General features: G+C 41.8%; 1 protein-coding gene across 2 annotated transcripts; it reads right to left on the bottom strand.

Annotated features, from left to right (window-relative positions):
- Positions 1-637: 637 nt before the first annotated feature.
- Positions 638-24,874, bottom strand: ankle2 (ankyrin repeat and LEM domain containing 2). 2 transcript variants are annotated; one of them, XM_034229670.1, is made up of 13 exons: positions 24,803-24,874; positions 22,064-22,552; positions 19,763-19,957; positions 19,262-19,446; positions 18,567-18,755; positions 17,426-17,548; positions 16,808-16,871; positions 7,764-7,939; positions 7,060-7,166; positions 5,215-5,405; positions 3,752-4,577; positions 3,023-3,154; positions 638-1,501 (listed from the first exon to the last, which is right to left on the bottom strand). In XM_034229670.1, exons 2-13 carry the CDS (start codon positions 22,539-22,541, stop codon positions 1,318-1,320), a joined length of 2,850 nt encoding a protein of 949 aa, XP_034085561.1. In that variant the 5' UTR covers positions 22,542-22,552; positions 24,803-24,874; the 3' UTR covers positions 638-1,317. The 2 variants fall into 2 exon arrangements, with proteins under 2 accessions (XP_034085561.1, XP_034085560.1); XM_034229669.1 differs by lacking the exon at positions 24,803-24,874 and adding an exon at positions 23,719-23,872.
- Positions 24,875-25,966: the final 1,092 nt, after the last annotated feature.

Below are 25,966 nucleotides of genomic sequence, written 5' to 3'. Positions count from 1 at the left end.
AACAAATGGAGAACATGAGGCTGGATTACAACTGTTTTTGTTTACATTTGACCATTAAACATGTTTTGGAGAAGTTTGAGAGCCTGTGTTGTTGACGTGAGTTCACTGTGAGCTAATTTCAACCACTTTGACACATATTGTCTGAGTTTAAGCTCTATTAAGCGCTAGTTTTTAAATAAACATTGAATTGGACTACTTTTTGTAATGTGAAAAGGGTTGCAATTACTCACAATCCCAATGGGAATCAACATCCGACTCCATGCAGCTCATTAAGTGTAAGGCACATTTTTTTGTGAACAAGATGTCTATAACAAACTAATAACTACTTTAGCAGTTGCCGTGAGAGTTTCTTTACCTCGTAGTGGTTAAAAATCACTTAAAGTTAGCATCAAACTGGCCTATTTATTTTATTTAAAAAACATTTTTTTAAAAGGTAAAGCCCAGGTGAGACACGTTTGAAGATACCAATGACACACACACACACACACACACACACACACACACACACACACACACACACACACACACACACACACACACACACACACACACACACCAGAAGATGTGAATGGAAGTTATTTCACAGAAAAATAAATTCCATTTCCAGACAGTCAAGACATGTCCAGGAACCACCGAGAAAAGATGGAAAATGTATGCATTTATTGAAGAACACAAATAAAAAACATCTCAGTCTAATCGGGTTTGTCCCATGTTTGTCGTAGCCATCTGTTCACGTGTGACCTCGAGAGGGAGTGTCCAGACGTCAGAAAATTAAGGCAATTCCTGAACTGAGGAAAACATAGGAAATGGCAGTCGGTTTTAACACCATTAATAAAAACACTTACATTTTGTGCTACTGACCAACATACAAAAAATAACTTTTAAAATATTAACATTTTTACTTTCTTTTTTTTTTGTTTAAAGAACATCCTCAGTGGGCCGATCCTGTTGAGGATTCCTCTGATGAACTCACTTTGGGGAGTGCGGCTTGTTTTCACAAAAGAAGTTGACTCAGGCTATGATACAGGTGCTTCACACTTGCCACAAATAACATTACCGTCAATTCAACATTGTCCACACCCATAACATAAATGATCTTTTTTTTTCTTTTTTAAAGTCTTCAGTGTACATCACAACCCAACGTGATGAGAATTCATGTTTGACATTAGAGTAGTACCATACATCATAAATACAAATCCAGACGCTTGTGCATATTTCTGTTGTGTTTTCTGAGCTCGGGTGTAGCCACCTTGTTGCAGCTGGATTTGTAAAGGGAGGGCGGGGGAGGAGGGTATGGCCGTAGAGGGGGGGGGGCAGTTAGACCGATGGCTCGTTTAAGTGCTTGAGGCGGATGCGCTGGATGTAGCTGGCGTTGGCAGGGCTGTAGCGGCTGGGGCTGAAGTCTGGAGAGGCGGCGTGCCGGGCGGGGCTGAAGCGTGCCGGGGAGCCGGGGGTCTGAGGCATCCTGAGGCCTGGTTTCACCACCGCAGGGCTGGGCCAGCTGGAGGAAAGACGAAGAATACATACTTTATTAATCCCTCACAGGACTGCACTTGTTGACTAAGCCACTGCCGCCTCAACACATCAATAGTTAGTGGTTGTAACTATTTAACTATGCTGCTAATGTTAACAAAAAGTACAATGTCTTCAGTTTCTTGTCCCATAGAACAAAATACAAATGTTTTGTTGTACATTTTAAAGAATTTCTGATTGTTTATATTAAGCTATTTGTCTAATATTAGTTTATTATCTTGAGATCAATTATGGGTTGGATTTGTTGGGTCACATGGATGTGGGCGGCACTCATAGAAAATATAAATCACCTGTTCATCTGTGTGAGGTGTGTGTGTGCAAGAGAGGGTCGCTGTAACCTTTTGGTAGCTCATTAGAATAAGTTGAGGGATTTCTCCACCACCTGGCATGTCACCTCGCTACTTATTCCTAAACATGTCTGTAATTGTGTGAAGGTGTGACTAATAGCAAAACGTTCAGGCTGCAAGAGCTGAAAAGCCCTTTCTGAAACAAAGGGTGCTACATTTCTGATGAAATAGCCATGAATCATCCGCCCTTTTGTTTATTTTGTGGCATCCACCACATCACTTTTTATATTAAAGACCGTTGAAATCTATAATAAGTAGGGATGCTCCGATCGCTAATTTCGGGGCCGATCGCCGGAATCAGTATCGGCTGATACCGATCGCCGATCCGATTGAGTGGGCGGGGCCTAAATGGAAGATTTAAACATCACTTTAAATCTTTCATTTAAAGTGATGTTTAAAACTCAGTTAATGGGGCTCATTCACTGGAGCTTCCACAAACAACAATCAACTTAATTATTACATTCAAATGAAGTACATTATTCAAGTTTACATTCACTTTGGATAATAACACGGGAGAAATGAGCGGAAGCGCTCTCTTTTCTTCCCTCTCTCCCTCTCCTGACAGCCTGTCAGTATCTCATGCAGCTCACTGATCTAGTAATGAGTGACCCGACAGTGAAGAATAAATATATGTATAATAACTAGTTTAGCTTGTTCCAGAGGTAGATAAAATAGCTAAGTGTGTTACTGTTAGGTCTAACTCTTGTGTGTTTCGCTCCGCTCACCGGTCCGGCGGGCGGAGCTGCAGGATTTCTGCTTCACACACGTTATCGCTATTTTACTGTCTTTTTCGGACCCCTTAAAATAATGCCAGACCGGTGAAGCCATTTTGGCGAGCTTGTTTTGCCGCACACAGAGAAAAGTGTCATGTATTTTACGTCATGCGATCGGCTCTCGCGATCGGCATGTTTAGAGAGCACCGATCGATCGGTAGAGAGTGAGTATCGGCCGATCTCGATCGGTGACCGATCGATCGGTGACCGATCGATCGGAGGATCCCTAATAATAAGTAACATTTTTCACGGTCATATGCTTTAACATATATTTAAGATTGCAAATGTAGTCAATGAGATGATATTCCAACAGCAGAGGAGTGAAACCAGCAGAACACTAATAGAGAAAGTATGCGAGCAGCTACTCACCTCTGCATGTCGGAAGTCGAGTATGAGGTCATTGTGCTCTTCCACTTGTGAATGCTGGGATACTTCAGGACGTCGACGTCCAAGCCTTGTATCGCTGAGAAAACCTGTCTGTCCAACTTGGATGGTGAATCCCTGCAAAACCGCAGAATGAATAAACTGTTTTTAAAATCATAACTTGTCATTTTTGGGCCAAAACTTTGTCTGTTGCAAAGTACGTGTTTTGACTCTAGAGGCTACACACCCCCAACTTATTTTTTGACAAATGTATATTTTTCAGAAAAATACATACAAATAAAGCCCGCCCCTTCCAAAACAATTGTGTTGATAAATAAAATAATAAAAATCACAATGATGCTGTTAAAAATCATTATTATAGCAAACTCAATAAATATAACAAAAAATGTATTTGAAAAAACAAACATTTTTCTTTTTTTTGCATAAAGTTGAAAGTTTTAAACACATCACCAAAATAAATATTAATATATCTTATTCAATAAATGATCATAATGATGCTGTTAGAAGACATTTTAAAAAGAAAACAAGTAAATAAATCCTAAAGAAAATGAACAATTTGTGGAAAAACATCATCAATCTTAAGAATTATAGTAAACTAAGTAAATACATGGAATTCAAAGGAATAGACAAATAAAAACATGCATAAATATACTTGTTCCTGTGTATTATTTCTACAGTTTTAAACGCTATTCCTTTTTAACTAGTGTTACTCACCCTTCGATGAACAGTCCTCTCCTGATCTTGGGCGGGGTCCTGGGCAGGAACTCGTTGGAGTTATCTAAGGACTTGTAGGAGGACCCTGAGGACCCCGAGCTGCTCAGGTCTCTCCCCCCATGGTCCCACGACTTGGACCTGGCACAGAGGTTCCTCCCCCCCCCCAGTGCCCCCCCCCTAGTCCTGCCCAGCCCCTCCACACTCTCCTGGGCTTCAAAGAACTCCTCCGAGCTGCCGCTGCTCTCCTCCTCTCCTCCCTCTGCGGGATCCCCCCCCTCCTGCCCAATGTGACCCAGAGAGAGGCGGGTCAGCCCGGTGCTGAGGTCCGAGGCTGAGGAGGGGGGGGAGGAGAAGATAGAGGAGATGGAGGAGTTCCTGTGCTCCTCCTGCAGAGACATGCGCTCAAACTCCACCATGAGGTTGGAGATGGGCGACAGCATGGAGGAGGGGGAGGTGCGAGGGGCCACTTTGTCCCCGTTGTGAGTCCTGTCTCTGGAGGAGGAAGAGGAGGAGGAAGAGGAGGAGGAGGAGCACAGCCCGTTTTTGCAGGAAACCCCCGGCAACAAGAGTCCGTCGTCGCAGCAACACAGCAGCTCCTGCTCGGCTGCCGTCTCGATGAGGTCGGCCCCGCGGTGGTGCAGCATGGCGATGGGCAGGATGTGGAACTCGCGGCCCCCCGTCGCCCCCTTCAGGCCGGACGCGGCGCAGGACGTGATGCTGGTGAGCGCCGCGTTCTGCCGGTTCTTCATCTCCTCCAGGCTCATGTCGTCGCCCTCGTCCAGGAAGGCGCCCACGGAGATGGAGTTGCAGAACTTGTTGAGCTTTCCTGCAAAAAAAAGGGACGATGTGTTGGAGCTATTTATTGATCTTTATTTACTTTAGCTGTAACACTGTTACGAAACCTGTTCACTGTCCCGTTGATGATTGGATCATAGAAATAAAAGTACGAGATGGATACTCTTGCCTGGACTTGGATCATTTTCCCTGCGTAAGATTTGCTAACTGAGTTAATCTTCTGTTTTGTTTATTTTTGCAGCTACATGACGAATGACCAAAACAATGTGTGTTTCTTTTTCCAGTCGTTTACACTTTTTCTGGATATGCAGCTTATAAAAGCCGGCGGCTCTTCTTCCTCCGCAGGCTGAGGAGGTTCAACATGGACTCCAGGAAACTCTGCAGCTTCTACAGGTGCACCACAGAGAGGATCCTGACTGGCTGCTTCACGGCCGGCTACGGCAGCTGCACCGCCCTCAACCGCAAGGCTTTATATCATTCACCTGTTTGCAACTCTGATTGCACTATTTCTACTCCATTTGATCCGTTTTCATTTGTATTTACTTGCACTATGTTATCGGTTTTATTGTGTTGCATTGTTGGAGGAGCCTGTGACCTAAGATTTTCATCGACAGAACTGCACTGTAGCTATGTACGAATGACAATAAAAACGTAAAACTTGGAGGTACCTGGAGATGGGGTCTTGAACTTGTTGCTGGTCTCGTTCTCCCCGGCCTCCTCGTGACCCTGGGGGCTGAAGTCCCTCTTGCTGAGATACTCGTTCAGCTTCAGCAGCCCCTCAGCAGATGACAGGTCCACAAAACTGTCCAGAAAGTCCCAGTACTCAGCCCACGGGTGGCCCATCTCATGAGCCAGATCTCTGGAGATAAAAAAAGTATTATTATCATTTAGATGACACATGCAATACAGGGATTTCTCTGTATTCATTATGATAATACCCAGCAGTCACAGTGCCAGTGGATCGCTAATCAAATTCCCAATAGAAGTTTGATAATAGCTTGATATCCAATATTTGCTTATACTACACAAAGACATCCTCACACTAACTGCAGGTGCTTTTGAGTGAGTTTCAGGACTAATGTGAGGCTTTCAAGCCATGGTCCGTGTTCTTCCTCAGGACCCAGAACCTTGTCACAAAGCTCCATTAGAAACGTTTGTTATTGATAATTGTGTGTATCTTTTTATATCTAGTTTTGAGAGTAAAATGATTTTGGAGGGTTCAGGAAAGATGCTTTGCTACCTCAGTGTAATTATGAGCGTCACTGCTTCACAAACAAAATGACTGACTCATATTGACAATAATATAAGTTTCTGTCATCCAAATTATTTGTATCTACTCCAGTGTCTCACAGTATATTTAAGACAGTGTTGTAGTCAAGTCACCACTCTTCGAGTCCAAGTCCGAGTCACCAAGGGAGAGTCCGAGTAGAGTCCGAGTCATCATCACCTGTGTTCGAGTCCGAGTCCAAGTCAGAGTCACCTAAGAAGAGTCCAAGTCAAGTCCGAGTCACAAGTCTTCATGTATTAATCTTCGTGGATATATGTGTTGAAATGTAGCTGCTCCTCTACATTGCTTTTATCCTGTCATGTTATACTAATCTGTCTGTTGAACTGCTGTGAAGCGAGTTTGGCTACAATTCTTGTAATAGGTGCTATACAAATATAAAGCTTATTACTAATATTATTATTATTATTGTAAATGACCTTTAATATGTCTAACTATATTTAAAATGAGTTACCTTTTAGAGAAGTGATTATATTTGTATGCCAATATTTTCCTATGGTAAAGTTTTCGGTTTGCACTTTTATTTTGATAGTAATAAGATCGGGACTCTTATTTTGAAGGAACTTTTACCGGTTAAATCGGTTTACTGATAAAGATTAAGCCCCAGAAAGCACATGGCTACTTAGCATGCTAAATGAGTAATTCTGCATGTTAAGTAGCCATGTGCTTTCGTGTTATCGGCTGAATCTTTATTTATTGATGAGATCACGTTACTCTGATGACAGTGTTCAAGACAGCCTATATGTCTGAACTCGATCCTTAGAGTAATGTGTTACGGAGCCTTCTCTTCTATATTGTTTCCAAATAACAAGCATTTTGCGCTGCTCTTTTCCAATGTGGAAGCAGAATGTGTGAAAGCATAGCACGATGCGGGGTGTCTCTACTAGACATCTCTAGACTGGAATAGCGGGCCCAGTCCGTGAACTCGCCTCACAGGTGCACAAGCCAGGATAGAGGACATCAGACTCCAGAGAAAACTTGCTCGAGTCCGAGTCCAAGTCAGAGCGTCAATGTACAAGTCGAGTCCGAGTCATCGTGGGGGGGGAAATTCACGAGTCCGAGTCCAAGTCAGCGTACGCGAGAATTCACGAGTCAAAGTTCGAGTCGCATCAAGCAGTGCGCGAGTCCGAGTACTGAAAATCGACACTCGAGTCCGAGTCCAGGACTTCATCTCTGATTTAAGAAAACACAGGAAGACATCTTAAGCAGAGTAAGGTGTTGGACGTACCTGCCCACTCTCTCTGCCCCGCGGTCGGGATCAGACTTCAGGATATTGTGGAAAAGGTCGCCCCGGTCTCTGGGCGGCGTCTTCCAGGAGCGACGGAAATCATCTGCCTGCAGGAGGGAAGAACATCTGCTGCTCAATAAATAAGATAAGAGGTACTTTATTCATCCCCAGTTGGGACATCGTTGCAGCAGCATAAAAAACTAAACAAGTTAGTAGAAATAAACAATACAAGAATTTAAACATCTCAAAATAGAATTAAAACAGCATTAAGAAGTAGAAAATATACAGTAGACTGAAGATAACAACTCTACAAACTCTGACAATCAAACACTATTGAAGGGATTTAGACACAATATGAAGCAGGATATTATTTACTTTAAGCGTGTTAAGTTGAATATAAATGTGAAATGTACAGTGGGTGGAGTTATCCAAGGAGCTATGTATCAGTGAGTTCTCTGCCAGCCAGAGGTGAGTTGTTGAACAGAAAGGTTGCACTGATAGGGTCATAGATTTACTTTAGTTTGTTTATAGTGTCGTGGACAGTCCTCATTGATCAACTGTCACAACAAACAATAAATAGGGGCAGCTTTAGCCAACATGGCTCACTTCCAGCTGTTGTCCCGTCCAGATGATAATGGACACCCTTAAAATCACAATAGATGTATTATTGTAAAAGTAAGCAGGTAATCAGGAGGTGAACTTGCTTTAGAGGGACTCAGCGGGCCGGCGTAGGCTGTGACCGTCATGACGGGGTCCATCGGGCTTCTGGGGTGCGGATGGATCATAGAGAAACTCTCTGAGGACTCGGGGGACCAGAGACCCCCGATGATGGGCTGAGAGGTGTTATCCACTGCCCTCAGCAACGGGATGAAGCAGCGGTCTGTGATGCAACACACATTCAAGGTCACCTATTGTGCAAAATGCACTTCTTCATGTCTCTTCTACATCACCATGTGACCCCTCTTCTTCATGCCTCTTCTACATCAACACGTGTCCCCTCTTCTTCATGCCTCTTCTACATCAACACGTGTCCCCTCTTCTCCATGTCTCTTCTACATCAACATGTGTCCCCTCTTCTTCATGTCTCTTCTACATCAACACGTGTCCCCTCTTCTCCATGTCTCTTCTACATCAACATGTGTCCCCTCTTCTTCATGTCTCTTCTACATCAACATGTGTCCCCTCTTCTTCATGTCTCTTCTACATCAACATGTGTCCCCTCTTCTTCATGTCTCTTCTACATCACCATGTGACCCCTCTTCTTCATGTCTCTTCTACATCAACATGTGTCCCCTCTTCTTCATGTCTCTTCTACATCAACATGTGTCCCCTCTTCTTCATGTCTCTTCTACATCACCATGTGACCCCTCTTCTTCATGTCTCTTCTACATCAACATGTGTCCCCTCTTCTTCAAGTCTCTTCTACATCAACATGTGTCCCCTCTTCTTCATGTCTCTTCTACATCACCATGTGACCCCTCTTCTTCATGCCTCTTCTACATCAACACGTGTCCCCTCTTCTCCATGTCTCTTCTACATCAACATGTGTCCCCTCTTCTTCATGTCTCTTCTACATCAACACGTGTCCCCTCTTCTCCATGTCTCTTCTACATCAACATGTGTCCCCTCTTCTTCATGTCTCTTCTACATCAACATGTGTCCCCTCTTCTTCATGTCTCTTCTACATCAACACGTGTCCCCTCTTCTTCATGTCTCTTCTACATCAACATGTGTCCCCTCTTCTTCATGTCTCTTCTACATCAACATGTGTCCCCTCTTCTTCATGTCTCTTCTACATCACCATGTGACCCCTCTTCTTCATGCCTCTTCTACATCAACACGTGTCCCCTCTTCTTCATGCCTCTTCTACATCAACACGTGTCCCCTCTTCTTCATGTCTCTTCTACATCAACATGTGTCCCCTCTTCTTCATGCCTCTTCTACATCAACACGTGTCCCCTCTTCTTCATGCCTCTTCTACATCAACACGTGTCCCCTCTTCTTCATGCCTCTTCTACATCAACACGTGTCCCCTCTTCTTCATGTCTCTTCTACATCAACATGTGTCCCCTCTTCTCCATGTCTCTTCTACATCAACATGTGTCCCCTCTTCTTCATGCCTCTTCTACATCAACACGTGTCCCCTCTTCTTCATGTCTCTTCTACATCAACATGTGTCCCCTCTTCTCCATGTCTCTTCTACATCACCATGTGACCCCTCTTCCTCATGTCTCTTCTACATCAACATGTGTCTCCTCTTCTTCATGTCTCTTCTACATTAACATGTGTCCCCTCTTCTTCATGTCTGTTCTACATCAACATGTGTCCTCCCTTCTTCATGTCTCTTCTACATCAACATGTGTCCCCTCTTCTTCATGTCTCTTCTACATCAACATGTGTCCCCTCTTCTTCATGTCTCTTCTACATCAACATGTGTCCCCTCTTCTTCATGTCTCTTCTACATCAACATGTGTCCCCTCTTCTTCATGTCTCTTCTACATCAACACGTGTCCCCTCTTCTTCATGCCTCTTCTACATCAACACGTGTCCCCTCTTCTTCATGTCTCTTCTACATCAACATGTGTCCCCTCTTCTCCATGTCTCTTCTACATCAACATGTGTCCCCTCTTCTTCATGCCTCTTCTACATCAACACGTGTCCCCTCTTCTTCATGTCTCTTCTACATCAACACGTGTCCCCTCTTCTCCATGTCTCTTCTACATCACCATGTGTCCCCTCTTCCTCATGTCTCTTCTACATCAACATGTGTCCCCTCTTCTCCATGTCTCTTCTACATCACCATGTGACCCCTCTTCCTCATGTCTCTTCTACATCAACATGTGTCTCCTCTTCTTCATGTCTCTTCTACATCAACATGTGTCCCCTCTTCTCCATGTCTCTTCTACATCAACATGTGTCTCCTCTTCTTCATGTCTCTTCTACATTAACATGTGTCCCCTCTTCTTCATGTCTGTTCTACATCAACATGTGTCCTCCCTTCTTCATGTCTCTTCTACATCAACATGTGTCCCCTCTTCTTCATGTCTCTTCTACATCAACATGTGTCCCCCTCTTCTTCATGTCTCTTCTACATCAACATGTGTCCCCTCTTCTTCATGTCTCTTCTACATCAACATGTGTCCCCTCTTCTTCATGTCTCTTCTACATCAACACGTGTCCCCTCTTCTTCATGCCTCTTCTACATCAACACGTGTCCCCTCTTCTTCATGTCTCTTCTACATCAACATGTGTCCCCTCTTCTCCATGTCTCTTCTACATCAACATGTGTCCCCTCTTCTTCATGCCTCTTCTACATCAACACGTGTCCCCTCTTCTTCATGCCTCTTCTACATCAACACGTGTCCCCTCTTCTTCATGTCTCTTCTACATCACCATGTGTCCCCTCTTCCTCATGTCTCTTCTACATCAACATGTGTCCCCTCTTCTCCATGTCTCTTCTACATCACCATGTGACCCCTCTTCCTCATGTCTCTTCTACATCAACATGTGTCTCCTCTTCTTCATGTCTCTTCTACATTAACATGTGTCCCCTCTTCTTCATGTCTGTTCTACATCAACATGTGTCCCATCTTCTTCATGTCTCTTCTACATCAACAAGTGTCCCCTCTTCTTCATGTCTCTTCTACATCAACATGTGTCCCCTCTTCTTCATGTCTCTTCTACATCACCATGTGTCCCCTCTTCCTCATGTCTCTTCTACATCAACACGTGTCCCCTCTTCTCCATGTCTCTTCTACATCACCATGTGACCCCTCTTCCTCATGTCTCTTCTACATCAACATGTGTCTCCTCTTCTTCATGTCTCTTCTACATCAACATGTGTCTCCTCTTCTTCATGTCTCTTCTACATTAACATGTGTCCCCTCTTCTTCATGTCTGTTCTACATCAACATGTGTCCCCTCTTCTTCATGTCTCTTCTACATCAACATGTGTCCCCTCTTCTTCATGTCTCTTCTACATCAACATGTGTCCCCTCTTCTTCATGTCTCTTCTACATCAACATGTGTTCCCCTCTTCTTCATGTCTCTTCTACATCAACATGTGTCCCCTCTTCTTCATGTCTCTTACATCAACATAGGTAATCGCTTCTAACTCAAACTGTGTCCTCAGTGTGAGTCTTCTACATCAACATGTGTCCCCTCTTCTTCGTGTCTCTCTACATCACCATGTGTCCCCTCTTCTTCATGTCTCTTCTACATCAACATGTGTCCCCTCTTCTTCATGTCTCTTCTACATCAACATGTGTCCCCTCTTCTTCATGTCTCTTCTACATCAACATGTGTCCCCTCTTCTTCATGTCTCTTCTACATCAACATGTGTCCCCTCTTCTTCATGTCTCTTCTACATCAACATGTGTCCCCTCTTCTTCATGTCTCTTCTACATCAACATGTGTCCCCTCTTCTTCATTGTCTCTTCTACATCAACATGTGTCCCCTCTTCTCCATGTCTCTTCTACATCAAACATGTGTCCCCTCTTCTCCATGTCTCTTCTACATCAACATGTGTCCCCTCTTCTTCATGTCTCTTCTACATCAACATGTGTCCCCTCTTCTTCATGTCTACTTCTACATCAACATGTGTCCCCTCTTCTTCATGTCTCTTCTACATCAACATGTGTCCCCTCTTCTTCCTGTCTCTTCTACATCAACATGTGTCCCCCTCTTCTTCATGTCTCTTCTACATCAACATGTGTCCCCTCGTCTTCATGTCTCTTCTACATCAACATGGTGTCCCCTCTTCTTCATGTCTCTTCTACATCAACATGTGTCCCCCTCTTCTTCATGTCTCTTCTACATCAACATGTGTCCCCCTTCTTCTTCCATGTCTCTTTCTACATCAACATGTGTCCCCTCTTCTTCATGTCTCTTCTACATCAACATGTGTCCCCTCTTTCTTCATGTCTCTTCTACATCAAACATGTGTCCCCTCTTCTTCATGTCTCTTCTACATCAACATGTGTCCCCTCTTCTTCATGTCTCTTCTACATCAACATGTGTCCCCTCTTCTTCCTGTCTCTTCTACATCAACATGTGTCCCCTCTTCTCCATGTCTCTTCTACATCAACATGTGTCCCCTCTTCTTCATGTCTCTTCTACATCAACATGTGTCCTCTCTTCTTCGTGTCTCTTCTACATCAACATGTGTCCCCTCTTCTCCATGTCTCTTCTACATCAACATGTGTCCCCCTCTTCTTCATGTCTCTTCTACATCAACATGTGTCCCCTCTTCTTCATGTCTCTTCTACATCAACATGTGTCCTCTCTTCTTCGTGTCTCTTCTACATCAACATGTGTCCCCTCTTCTCCATGTCTCTTCTACATCAACATGTGTCCCCTCTTCTTCATGTCTCTTCTACATCAACATGTGTCCTCTCTTCTTCGTGTCTCTTCTACATCAACATGTGTCCCCTCTTCTCCATGTCTCTTCTACATCAACATGTGTCCCCCCTCTTCTTCATGTCTCTTCTACATCAACATGTGTCCCCCTCTTCTTCATGTCTCTTCTACATCAACATGTGTCCCCTCTTCTTCATGTCTCTTCTACATCAACATGTGTCCCCTCTTCTTCATGTCTCTTCTACATCAACATGTGTCCTCTCTTCTACATCAACATGTGTCCCCTCTTCTTCATGTCTCTTCTACATCAACATGTGTCCCCTCTTCTTCATGTCTCTTCTACATCAACATGTGTCCCCTCTTCTTCATGTCTCTTCTACATCAACATGTGTCCCCCTCTTCTTCATGTCTCTTCTTCATCAACATGTGTCCCCTCTTCTTCGTGTCTCTTCTACATCAACATGTGTCCCCTCTTCTTCATGTCTCTTCTACATCAACATGTGTCCCCTCTTCTTCATGTCTCTTCTACATCAACATGTGTCCCCTCTTCTTCCTGTCTCTTCTACATCAACATGTGTCCCCTCTTCTTCATGTCTCTTCTACATCAACATGTGTCCTCTCTTCTTCGTGTCTCTTCTACATCAACATGTGTCCCCTCTTCTCCATGTCTCTTCTACATCAACATGTGTCCCCCTCTTCTTCATGTCTCTTCTACATCAACATGTGTCCCCTCTTCTTCATGTCTCTTCTGCATCAACATGTGTCCCCTCTTCTTCGTGTCTCTTCTACATCAACATGTGTCCTCTCTTCTTCGTGTCTCTTCTACATCAACATGTGTCCCCTCTTCTCCATGTCTCTTCTACATCAACATGTGTCCCCTCTTCTCCATGTCTCTTCTACATCAACATGTGTCCCCTCTTCTTCATGTCTCTTCTACATCAACATGTGTCCCCTCTTCTTCATGTCTCTTCTACATCAACATGTGTCCCCTCTTCTCCATGTCTCTTCTACATCAACATGTGTCCCCCTCTTCTTCATGTCTCTTCTACATCAACATGTGTCCCCTCTTCTTCATGTCTCTTCTACATCAACATGTGTCCCCTCTTCTTCATGTCTCTTCTACATCAACATGTGTCCCCTCTTCTTCATGTCTCTTCTACATCAACATGTGTCCCCTCTTCTTCATGTCTCTTCTACATCAACATGTCCCCCCTCTTCCTCATGTCTCTTCTACATCAACATGTGTCCCCTCTTCTTCATGTCTCTTCTACATCAACATGTGTCCCCTCTTCTTCATGTCTCTCTACATCAACATGTGTCCCCTCTTCTTCATGTCTCTTCTACATCAACATGTGTCCCCTCTTCTTCATGTCTCTTCTACATCAACATGTGTCCCCTCTTCTTCATGTCTCTTCTACATCAACATGTGTCCCCTCTTCTTCATGTCTCTTCTACATCAACATGTGTCCCCTCTTCTCCCATGTCTCTTCTACATCAACATGTGTCCCCTCTTCTTCATGTCTCTTCTACATCAACATGTGTCCCCTCTCTTCTTCGTGTCTCTTCTACATCAACATGTGTCCCCCTCTTCTCATGTCTCTTCTACATCAACATGTGTCCCCCCTCTTCTTCATGTCTCTTCTACATCAACATGTGTCCCCTCTTCTTCATGTCTCTTCTACATCAACATGTGTCCCTCTCTTCTTCATGTCTCTTCTACATCAACATGTGTCCCCTCTTCTTCATGTCTCTTCTACATCAACATGTGTCCCTCTCTTCTACATCAACATGTGTCCCCTCTTCTTCATGTCTCTTCTACATCAACATGTGTCCCCTTCTTCTTCATGTCTCTTCTACATCAACATGTGTCCCCTCTTCTTCATGTCTCTTCTACATCAACATGTGTCCCCTCTTCTTCGTGTCTCTTCTACATCAACATGTGTCCCCTCTTCTTCGTGTCTCTTCTACATCAACATGTGTCCCCTCTTCTTCATGTCTCTTCTACATCAACATGTGTCCCCTCTTCTTCATGTCTCTTCTACATCAACATGTGTCCTCTCTTCTTCGTGTCTCTTCTACATCAACATGTGTCCCCTCTTCTCCATGTCTCTTCTACATCAACATGTGTCCCCCTCTTCTTCATGTCTCTTCTACATCAACATGTGTCCCCTCTTCTTCATGTCTCTTCTGCATCAACATGTGTCCCCTCTTCTTCATGTCTCTTCTACATCAACATGTGTCCTCTCTTCTTCGTGTCTCTTCTACATCAACATGTGTCCCCTCTTCTCCATGTCTCTTCTACATCAACATGTGTCCCCTCTTCTCCATGTCTCTTCTACATCAACATGTGTCCCCTCTTCTTCATGTCTCTTCTACATCAACATGTGTCCCCTCTTCTTCATGTCTCTTCTACATCAACATGTGTCCCCTCTTCTCCATGTCTCTTCTACATCAACATGTGTCCCCCTCTTCTTCATGTCTCTTCTACATCAAACATGTGTCCCCTCTTCTTCATGTCTCTTCTACATCAACATGTGTCCCCTCTTCTTCATGTCTCTTCTACATCAACATGTGTCCCCTCTTCTTCATGTCTCTTCTACATCAACATGTGTCCCCTCTTCTTCATGTCTCTTCTACATCAACATGTCCCCCCTCTTCCTCATGTCTCTTCTACATCAACATGTGTCCCCCTCTTCTCATGTCTCTTCTACATCAACATGTGTCCCCTCTTCTTCATGTCTCTTCTACATCAACATGTGTCCCCTCTTCTTCATGTCTCTTCTACATCAACATGTGTCCCCTCTTCTTCATGTCTCTTCTACATCAACATGTGTCCCCTCTTCTTCATGTCTCTTCTACATCAACATGTGTCCCCTCTTCTTCATGTCTCTTCTACATCAACATGTGTCCCCCTCTTCTTCATGTCTCTTCTACATCAACATGTGTCCCTCTTCTTCATGTCTCTTCTACATCAACATGTGTCCCCTCTTCTTCATGTCTCTTCTACATCAACATGTGTCCCCTCTTCTTCATGTCTCTTCTACATCAACATGTGTCCCCTCTTCTTCATGTCTCTTCTACATCAACATGTGTCCCCTCTTCTTCATGTCTCTTCTACATCAACATGTGTCCCCTCTGTGGAAAGAGACTCTGAAAGTTTCAGGAACAAAGATTCTCTTTCTTTTTGATCCATTTCTATAAAAACCTGTCTGAAAATGAGCTGATCAGATTTTGGTCACTTTATGATGTCATAACGATGTTTTGGCTTGGTAACCATTAGCCAATCAGCAACCAAGGTAACCCCCCCCCCCCCCCCCCCCCCTTATCACCTGAATCTCCTCCTAGAGCACCATTGAGTTCTTTGTAACCAAATGTCTCTCAGAGGGGCGTGGGGAGGGGCTCCTTATTTTCATCTAAAGTAACAGACATAGAATCAGCTCTTTGGAAGCAGGGCTGAAACAGAGGGGATTATGGGTAATGCTGCAATGACCCGTTTGGTGTTTCAGCCAATCAGAGACAGGTTCTGTATATATCTGAGACCTGTAATATATTGATGAACAACAGTATAATAGGGGACCTTTAAAATTGAGATTAGGTTTGAACTGATATTGCAATTGCGATCTAGATTAGAAATACAATATTGATCTTGAATTTTTCTCAATACTGGAAGGATTGATCTATTTTAAACCATAATTCTCATTGATAAACATATTAAAGGATCCGTACCAAACTAACTATATTTTGTCTATAGGGATGTAGGACATGATTTGTAGGCTAAGATATCTCTGCAGCTTTTCAATACGTCATTCAAAATGTATATTAAGCCTTTAAAAAATATTGTTCTTCCTGAGATTTATAAAATATTGCAATAACGATAACATTTTGATTAATTGTGCAGCCCTAGTTTAGATAACATGTTCAATCATGGACCTTTATTCACATTACTTCATGGATTGCATTTATTTTCAATGAGGGTCTTATTCGAAACCTTAGATAGAGCGTTGATGTTAGGTTTAATCAATAGAACAGTGAGATGTTTATATTTGAACCAACCACCCAAACAAATACTAATAATAGATGTATGGTCCCTCTCCCTCCCACTACCCTCTCTTTATACATCCTGTGCACGAGCGGCAACGCCCCCTGTAGCTGTTTGGCTGGATTACTTTAGTGTGGTACTTTATCTGTTCACCATTTACAGAACCAGAGCTGAACACGAGACGTCTGCTTTCCTCACACACAGCCAGAGTGTATTGGATTAGAATCTCTGTCTGCACCTTGAATCAGGCTTCTTTCTGAGTGAAAGTACACTTAATAACCCGTGTCCTTCAGGAAGTAGAGGAGAATAGAAACAAAAAACATCTTAAGACAAAGTGTGCGTGTCCTTACCCTCCAAATAGTCACTTATCTTCTGCTTCACTTCCTGGGTTTTATTTTTCCTGCTACAAATAAGCTGTGAAAAGGAAAAAACAAATGAGAAATGGGCATATAAGTATAGCTGAGTGCATGCAACTGTTGCTGGATTAGCTGGGGAAAGAATGTGTCTAATTTTAGCCTTCAATGTGCGGCGAGTGATTGTTGCCAAAAGATTTAAAAAGGTCAGGGCTTCAAAATCAGAGTGAGCATAACGGCACCTCCCTCAGCAGCGACTGTGCGAAGCTGAGAAGCTGCTAGAAGTGCACAGACTCAAAACTGCCTGTGTAATAAATAACCCCAAAGTTCAATAAGGGTTACAAACAAGTGTAACAAGAATTGAAACTGAGCGATCTCATTCCTCTGCATGTTTTTAAAGCTAGGCTAAATGAAATGCTCGTTGATACTATGGCCACTTGTAAATGTCTATAACTATGTAAATGTATCCTGTAAATATAATGTATAATGTCCTTTATTGTTGTATGTTTCATGTGGAACCTATATGCTGCAGGCCTCCCTTGAAAAAGAGATCTATGATCTCAATGGGACCAATCTGGTTAAATAAAGGTTTGAAATGAAATGAAGTGTCCTCACATCACAAGGCTTCTGGCCGTCCTTGTTCTTGCAGCTCTTATCGCAGTCGGGATGCGAACACAGGACGTTGACCACGTCAGGGCATCCGAACTTACAGGCAAAGTGGAGAGGGGTTTCAAAGCCCTGCGGCATAAAGAGAAACGTTAATAACACACAACTACTCTATTATGGAATACATATAGACAGTACTAACTTGATGCTTTCCTCAAGAACGTTTATATGTTATGTTATGTAGTTCAAATCAAAGAAGTGGAGCTGTAATAAATTATACTTAGTTGGGTTTCTTTTGTAGGTACATCTTGCTTAAACCAATGGGCAGTCTAGTACAACAGTCCTTCAACAAATCCTAAACTCATGAAGGTAAATGTTCAGGTTTTACAACAACAAAGTTCTATGTGCTGAGAAGAATATGTTCACGTTCTCTCATCACAAAGTAAATGTGTTTTTTGTGCAATTGAAAGATTGTACGTGGGGTACAAAATAGCCAGTTGCTAACAGGTAACTAGGTGAGAGTACAGATGTTTTCTGGGATGTTAAACGATAAGCGTGCAAATTCATATGACATATACAGGGTTCATACACTTTTTCAATGACTTCTCCAGGACCTTTACCTAATTGTCCATGACCAAAAACATTACTCTCTCTCAGCGTACCACTGGAAATGGTTTATTTTAACATGGAACAGGAAAATAAGGTCTGCATCTGAAACATGTCGTGCCTATCTAAAACAAATCCAATAGGCTTACTAGCTTCTACGCGCTAAAGCCACTAACATCTCTCACCAGCAAAACACCTCGTCAGTTAAAAGCCATTTTACGTTTCATTACAGTATTTATTATCATTATAGTATTACTATTTCGGAGATAAAATATAAATTATATTTGATGCAACTTTAGTTACATTTCCATGACTTTTTCAAAACTTTGGGAAAAATATTGTTTTCCAAAACTTTTCCAGGACCTGGAATTATCATTTTGAATGACTTTTCCAGGTTTTCAATGACCGTAAGAAGAACCCTGCATATAGCCTTTTGTTTGCTTTTTGCTTTTAACAAAGTGGTGTTTTTCTCTCATTAGTAAATTGTGGAAAGGATCTTGCTTAAGAATAGATCAAGCTGGGTGTCATCAGGTTCAGAACGTACAGCCTTATCTGGAGTGTTGAGGTAAAGATCTACGATGTAGCGGATGCGTTTTTGCAGCATGGCCTCCTGGTCGTCTGGATACATGAGGCGCATAAATGTGGGGTTTTCCAAAGTGTCCAGCAGCAGCTGAGCGATTCCCGCCTGGTTCTCCTTCGCTGCCGAGTGCATCACGTTGTACCGGCAGCCCTCCTTTACACACAGAGGAACACAGTTATGGATCAGGATTTAGTCATTTTATTTGAATCTCCTGGAAACAGGAAGGATGCTTCATTGTGTCCAAAAGCAGCATCTGACCGTAACTTGCTGATGTCAGGGATTTATCACCGAAATTCTTTTTTTTAAATGACAATACATGATCCTTAAAATGAACTCGCATCACATTTGCAGGTTTAAAGTACTAATTTCCATGACATCATTCAAGTTATTTGTATACACACAATCACCAGGTTTTATCTTCGACTCGATATTTAGCAAATCTAATCTTTGCTTAAAATGTATTTGATTTGTTTACTTCACAAGAGCATTAGCTTACAAGTTGGCACTGATGTGGAAAAGTGTTTTATGTCTCAACAAATGACCGGTAAAGCTAATAAATCTATTAAAAGCACACAGAGTTTAAGAAATACAGCCTAAACTAATTCTGCTTCCTTATTAAGTCCAGTTTTATTTAGTTAAAAAAGAGATGATGTGTCTACCTGCACTATGGTGGGATTATCCCCTGAGCCGATGAGATAGCGCGGGTTGTCCCAGACCAGCTCGCTGAAGGCCGCCTCGTCTCCTTTCTCCACGGCTTTCCTCAGCTTGGCCGTCAGGTCCTGCGTGCGCGGGCTCTTGAAGCTGTTGGCCCGCTCCCGGTTGATGCTGTCAACCTCCATGTGGTCTGGGTGGAGAGGGAGAAGACGTTTAACTCAAGACATTGTTCAAGGTTTGTATTTCTGTTTGCTTCAGACACAATTGACAAAGGCTCTTAGCACTAAATCTAACTAAGTTAAAGAGGGCACTTCCATTTAAATAATGTATAAAGGATAAAGAACAAATAATCCCTGAAAGCAACACAATATTATAGCCTTATAATGATTCCTTTTATAATACAGAGGACAGGAAACAGTTCTCTTCAGTGTTAACCCTTCTTCTCCCTTCTACCGATAAAAAACAGTATTGTTATAGCATTTCTTTTCACACAGAGAGGGGTTTACCTTTACTGAGGAGCAGACCTGGTTTGGCCGGAGACACACAGGGTGTGGATTTGTTGGGCGAGGCGAAATAGTCACAGATCCCCTTGGCAAACTTCTCAGCATCCTCACGGTTGGCGAAGCGGTTGAAGCGGGCGCCCTTCATCATCTTAACAGCTTGAAGGGCATCCTTCTTATCCGTGTATACATGTGCTCTCTCTACAGAGAAACAAATAAGCATTTTAAATGTTTCAATGTGACCTTAATAACCTATTAAGCCCCAAACCCCCGCTAGCAGGGGCTACGGGCTTTTTTTTCACGAAACTGTGTCTCAGGGCTTCTTAACATTGAATAAACTATGAATGTGTCATACTCACTTAACGGGAAGAAACTCAGCTATCTGACGATACGAACCATTTTTACCGAAACAAAACACATGTCTCACAAGAAGCGTCTAAATTAGCCCTGAGCGAAAAGATGCTAACGCACTTAGCACAGTAGGTATAAATACTGTATTACTTATCGGATCTGCACAAACAAGATATGTCTTCCCTTTGCTGTTTCTGATCAAAAGTTGTGTTCAATGGCATTAAAACGATAAAAACGCGGCTGAAGGTTAATCCAATGTGTCTGTGTCACTTTGAAATGATTACTGATAATCCATTATTACATTTTTATGTCAAAAACTGAGTTTTCATATTAGCTGCTATGACAGCTTCCTGTTTTGGGTATTCTGGCTATGCGTCACTCTCACTCCTTATTTGGTAACGTGTGTGTGTGTGTGTGTGTGGAACTTCCCCTCGATTCCATTGGCTCTAACGGTTAAAAAGAGATGTCAATCATCAAAATCGATTGGGGGGGGGCCAGAGATATGAAAAATCCACCCAAATGACCCCAGAAGTGGGTTTCTGTTTCTAAATCTCTCTAAAAAGGTCAAATGTCACTTGTTTTGCATCAATCTTGATACAGGGTACTTATTATATGTTATAGTTTGGATTCCTAAAGCTTTTAGTACCATCCCATCATTCGAGGGTGGTTTTCACCATAAGTAATGTTTTTTTTTTGGACGGACACAATAATTTAAGTTTTTTTACTATGTTCAATCTGAATTTACTTTAAAATAAAAAAAAATCTATATTGATTCTGACTTTTCTACATCCAACTCACAGGTGTAACCTTGCTTTGAGAAAAAAGATGATTAATTTACGCCTTTTAGAAGTGAAGTTATGGTCATTTGTTCTGGGAATGTCATTCGAGCCTGAGGCCTGAAAACAGGCTGAGGGCTTAACTTCTTGTGAAATGTATTACCGTGTGATTTCCTAACTGGTGGTTGAAGTTGTTTTTCCTTGTTAGCCAGTAAAGTCATATTCTGATGAGAATCCAGTGCCACCACAATAAAAGCAGTTAGAATAAAAGCAGTTAGAATAAAAGCAGTTAGAATAAAAGCAGTTAGAATAAAAGCAGTTAGAATAAAAGCAGTTAGAATAAAAGCAGTTAGAATAAAAGCAGTTAGAATAAAAGCAGTTAGAATAAAAGCAGTTAGAATAAAAGCAGTTGGAATAAAAGCAGTTAGAATAAAAGCAGTTAGAATAAAAGCAGTTAGAATAAAAGCAGTTAGAATAAAAGCAGTTGGAATAAAAGCAGTTAGAATAAAAGCAGTTGGAATAAAAGCAGTTAGAATAAAAGCAGTTAGAATAAAAGCAGTTAGAATAAAAGCAGTTAGAATAAAAGCAGTTCGAATAAAAGCCACCCTGACAGGTTAACATACCCAGCTTTGATTTGTGTTGTAGATTAGGAATAATTTATAATACTCTAATCTAGAAAGTTCCAGCAATCCTACTTTCTTGCTGCTTACCAAAAAAGAAATAACAAGAAATGTTTTCAACCACTTAAACAAATGAATTCAAATTTAGATGACCTACTAAAACAGCAGCAAGTCCTAAACAAATAAAAAATATGGACAAACAGTGCGAATAAACGAATAAACAACAATCTTTTAAGCTGGACTTTAGCTCCGGGGAAAAGCCAAAACTTGATCAGAAAACAGAATCACTGTCATTTGATATCAGATAGTTAGTTAAGATCTATTTAAGGCTGATTATCAATACATTGTATAGTGACGTGTCTTACTGATACAATTATGATTGTGTGAAATGGCTTTCCAAATACACATGAAGTACATCATGGTGTTTTTTCCCCCACACTAATCTAAACTGCTAATATAAAGATTACAATGCAAATGATCTATAACTTTTGCCAGCTCTTAATCTATAAAACTGAAACCTGCATCACACCACATGAAGTAAAAAGCTGTGTCTGTCTTACCATTTCTAGACAACACATCCTCCCACATTGGACATACTCCATAATAACAGGTTGGGGACACTTGTGCCGACTTTGAAGGGGTTTCCGTTTGGGACCGAGAGTGACTGCCTTCTGCAGAACAGTTTGAGGTCGTCTTTGAGAAGATCTCGTCTTCCTCAGGAGGGTTGAGACCTACTCCGTAGCCAAAGTCCAACTCTTCACTGGCCGCCTCAGTGGGTTTGCATTTTGTTGAAGCGGAGGTTAATACAGCTTCTGCAGGATTGGCATTATCCGCATCAGAGGCTCCACTGGCGGCCGAAGAGCTGCTGTCCGTGTCCGTGGCGCTGGTCTCTGGACCGGCTAGCACTCGGGCTAACTTCCTCTCAAAGGTGGCTCGGGTGGTGGCTGTGATCGGACCGCACTTGACGCCAGCTCGGGCAAACTCTCCTCGAAGTTCATCCGCACTCAGCCCCCTCAGCCTGCTCAGAACCACCTCCATGCTTCAGCTCCCTACAACACAACACAATACCTGTATTAGTCCCACAGAGGCGACATGTACATTGTTACAGCAGAAAAGAGCCAAAGACAGCTTTACCTAAGAAGCATGCAGAACAAATATTTAAGATGCAAAATAAATGAAATACATTTAAGCAATCGTGACCAGCGGATGATGATAAACAAAAAAACAAGCATGTAGGGGAATTTGATACGTAGCATTGATTTTTTTTTTTTTTTTTAGGGATTCAGAATGTTATTTTTAATACCAAATATGATTAATCATAATACTGTTGTTTGAAGTTATACTTCACGAGTCAAACATGATTTCTACAACACTGGTACAGATCCATGTAGTCTGTAATAATAAATAACATAGAAAGGAACATATTAATATATGTCTTTAAACAGAAAAGCATAATTGTATTTGGATTGGATTACACTATAGCTTATTCATAAATCATACAATTAAAATGAGCACATAACACATTGGTATGACTCAATTAAATGACAAAGTGAGAGCTAAATAGATTTTTACCGTCCACTATATTCAATATAATGAGCAATCCTATAGCCTGCGACAGCTCTGTGTGCATAACATCATTATTAAATGCCATTCATGCTTTTTAAAATACAAAAAGGTGCCACTCTTTGTTCAATTTAAACTTATTTTACCAACAACAAAACCCCTTCAGTGCAAAGTATTTCCAGGTAGGGTGCACACATATATAAGATAGCTTGTGTGTATGCTCAACAACTACAAATATTAGTACCTGAAATGCAATAAAGCAGGTAATACTGAAGTTCTAAGCACTCACATTGCTAGTTACAATCCACACTGTTATGCGAGTAGCATACGTTAGCTAGGATGCTAATCAACAAGTCAGCTTTAGCAGCCGGGAGTGAGACTGGCAAAGCTAGCAGGAGGGAAACTGCTCAGATGAAGATCGACAATGGAAGATTAAACACACACACACTTTGACCTGGAATTATAACGATCACAAATATATAAAAAAATGGATAAACAATGACAATATCAATCGGTTCTTTCGCACGCTGTCACGCCCAAGTGTGTCATTCTTCGAGGTGGATGTAACGCAACACATTTGATACGTGAAGATGGCGATACAAATCTAAGTTTAGGTGATGACATCTAATAACAAAAGTGTCCCTATACTTACCAAAGAACATTTTTATGTAACACACGCAGAGCTGTTAGAAACCGCTGTTAGTTTTGCAAAGATAAACTGTTGGACAGACACAAAGCTGGAGACGGTCTGCTCTCATTGTTTACAACATGTCCTGCGCATGCTCAGTTACAAGGGAGGGAGCACGGTGCATTCCAGTGCTGTGGGAAAATTAAGCTCTGAATGACCTGAGGGTGACAGGCGAGCGGAGATAATTTGCAACCGGCATGTGGCATTGCACTGACGGATCATGTCACCACTTTACTCACTCCAAACAGTGCCTTTTTGTAACATATACGGAATTTGTGTTCAAAAAAAGTTGTTTTGCCGTGCCACGAGAAATAATATTATTCACACTTAACTCAGCTGAGATATACACGATCTAAATCCCTTTAACTCTACTATAATCACATTTAATTGTATGCTTGTTCAAGTCTTTAATCATTAATATCGCTGGTGGACGATTACAAACAAAACAGAAAGCTACTTTAAGTTGCTTCTGGCGGACGTGTCTTATACATGTACACTTGAACGTTGCATCGTGCTCTCCCATAGCAGACGTGACAAATCGAAAGAAACGATAACCTAGCAAACTCATGTGCAGGTATTTCTGGTTAACAACGAATTCACATTGTTTATAATAAATGCAAAAACCGAAATAGTGAAAATGAAGTGCCGGGATAAACACAATATTAGAGTATAATCATGTTGGCACAATCCCCACGTTTGCAGGCCAACTTGTTGAGGCAAGACATACGATATTAATAGAAAAATAACATCGCTACCCGGAATAGACACTTGCTCGTTTAAGGTTGCAAGCAAAGACATTAAGCATTACGTGTGTTGGATTCACAATCCGGTTAAGGAAGCTGAGTTTGACAAGCAGGCTAACTAGCCACTTAGCAAGGACAGAAGCTAATCAGTCAAGCCACCGGTTAGCATTAGCATACATGAAATACCTACAGTAAGAACAGTTTTTAGTGTCCCTCACGAGCACATACGCTTAAACATGTTTCACAGTTAACTGTAGTGTAATGTTAGTTGAACATATTATCATTTTTAACAGTGACATGCCCACCTCCACCTCTCCTCCCGGTAACTGTTGCTAGGTGTCTTCTGTTCTCTCACCGCTAACGGTTTCAAAATGCAGACAGTTAGGACCCCGTTGTGGCTAACGGAGTGCCTGATCAAAACAACGATTAAAACTTAATTAAATTGAAATTCAAAGGCTTTGTTGTCAAGCACATTATCTACAGTGTAGATAGGGCAAAGTCTCAAGAAAATGTAAATAGTGCAAGAAGAAACAGAGTAGAATACAATAATGCATATTATGTTGCAAGTGTGCAAGTAATGCTGATGAAGAGGATGAATCATCAGTAGTGGAACAAGTATTCAGATTACTAAAATTAATTTAACTAATTACTAAAGTACAAGCAATACTACAGAACAGAGGTGGGAGAAGTACTCAGGTCTTGCACTTGAGTAAAAGTAGAAGTACTCAGGTCTTGTACTTGAGTAAAAGTAGAAGTACTCAGATCTTGTACTTGAGTAAAAGTAGAAGTACTCAGATCTTGTACTTGAGTAAAAGTAAAAGTAGTCAGATCTTGTACTTGAGCAAAAGTAGAAGTACCAGAGTGTAGGAATACTCTGTTACAGTAAAAGTCCTGCATTCAAAATGTTCCTCAAGTAAAAGTATAAAAGTATTATCATCAAAATATAGTTAAAGTAGCAAAAGTTAAAGTAGTCATTCGGCAGATTGGCCCATTTCAGAATAATATATATGATATGGTTAGATTATAATCATTGATGCATTAATATGTTTATGTGGATTTACTCCAGGTGAAACTAAAATCTTATTTAACCTGTTAAGCCCCAAAGCCCCCCCTCGGCGGGGGCTTTTTTTTCCACGACACTGTGTCTCTCAGGGCATCTTAATATTTAAGAACCTATTAATGTGTTATACCAGATTAACGGGAAGAATCTCAGCTAACTGACGATACAACAATTTTTACCAAAACAAAACACAAGTCTCATAAGAAGCATCTAAATGACCCCTGAGCGAAAAATGCTAACACGCTTTGGCACAGAACTCAAGATAAAAGATACCCTTATTACTTATCGTAGCTGCACATACAAGATATCCGATTAAAGCTGAGGTTCCACATATTATTTAGGTATAGTATCATCACTAAGTGATCCGAACTCGAGACAGGGGAAGCAAACACAGACACCACAACACGTA

This window comes from Gymnodraco acuticeps, unplaced genomic scaffold (genome assembly GCF_902827175.1).
Source record: "Gymnodraco acuticeps unplaced genomic scaffold, fGymAcu1.1, whole genome shotgun sequence".
Classification (NCBI taxonomy): Eukaryota; Metazoa; Chordata; class Actinopteri; order Perciformes; family Bathydraconidae; genus Gymnodraco; species Gymnodraco acuticeps.
This window is presented reverse-complemented; position numbering and strand designations above follow the sequence as displayed.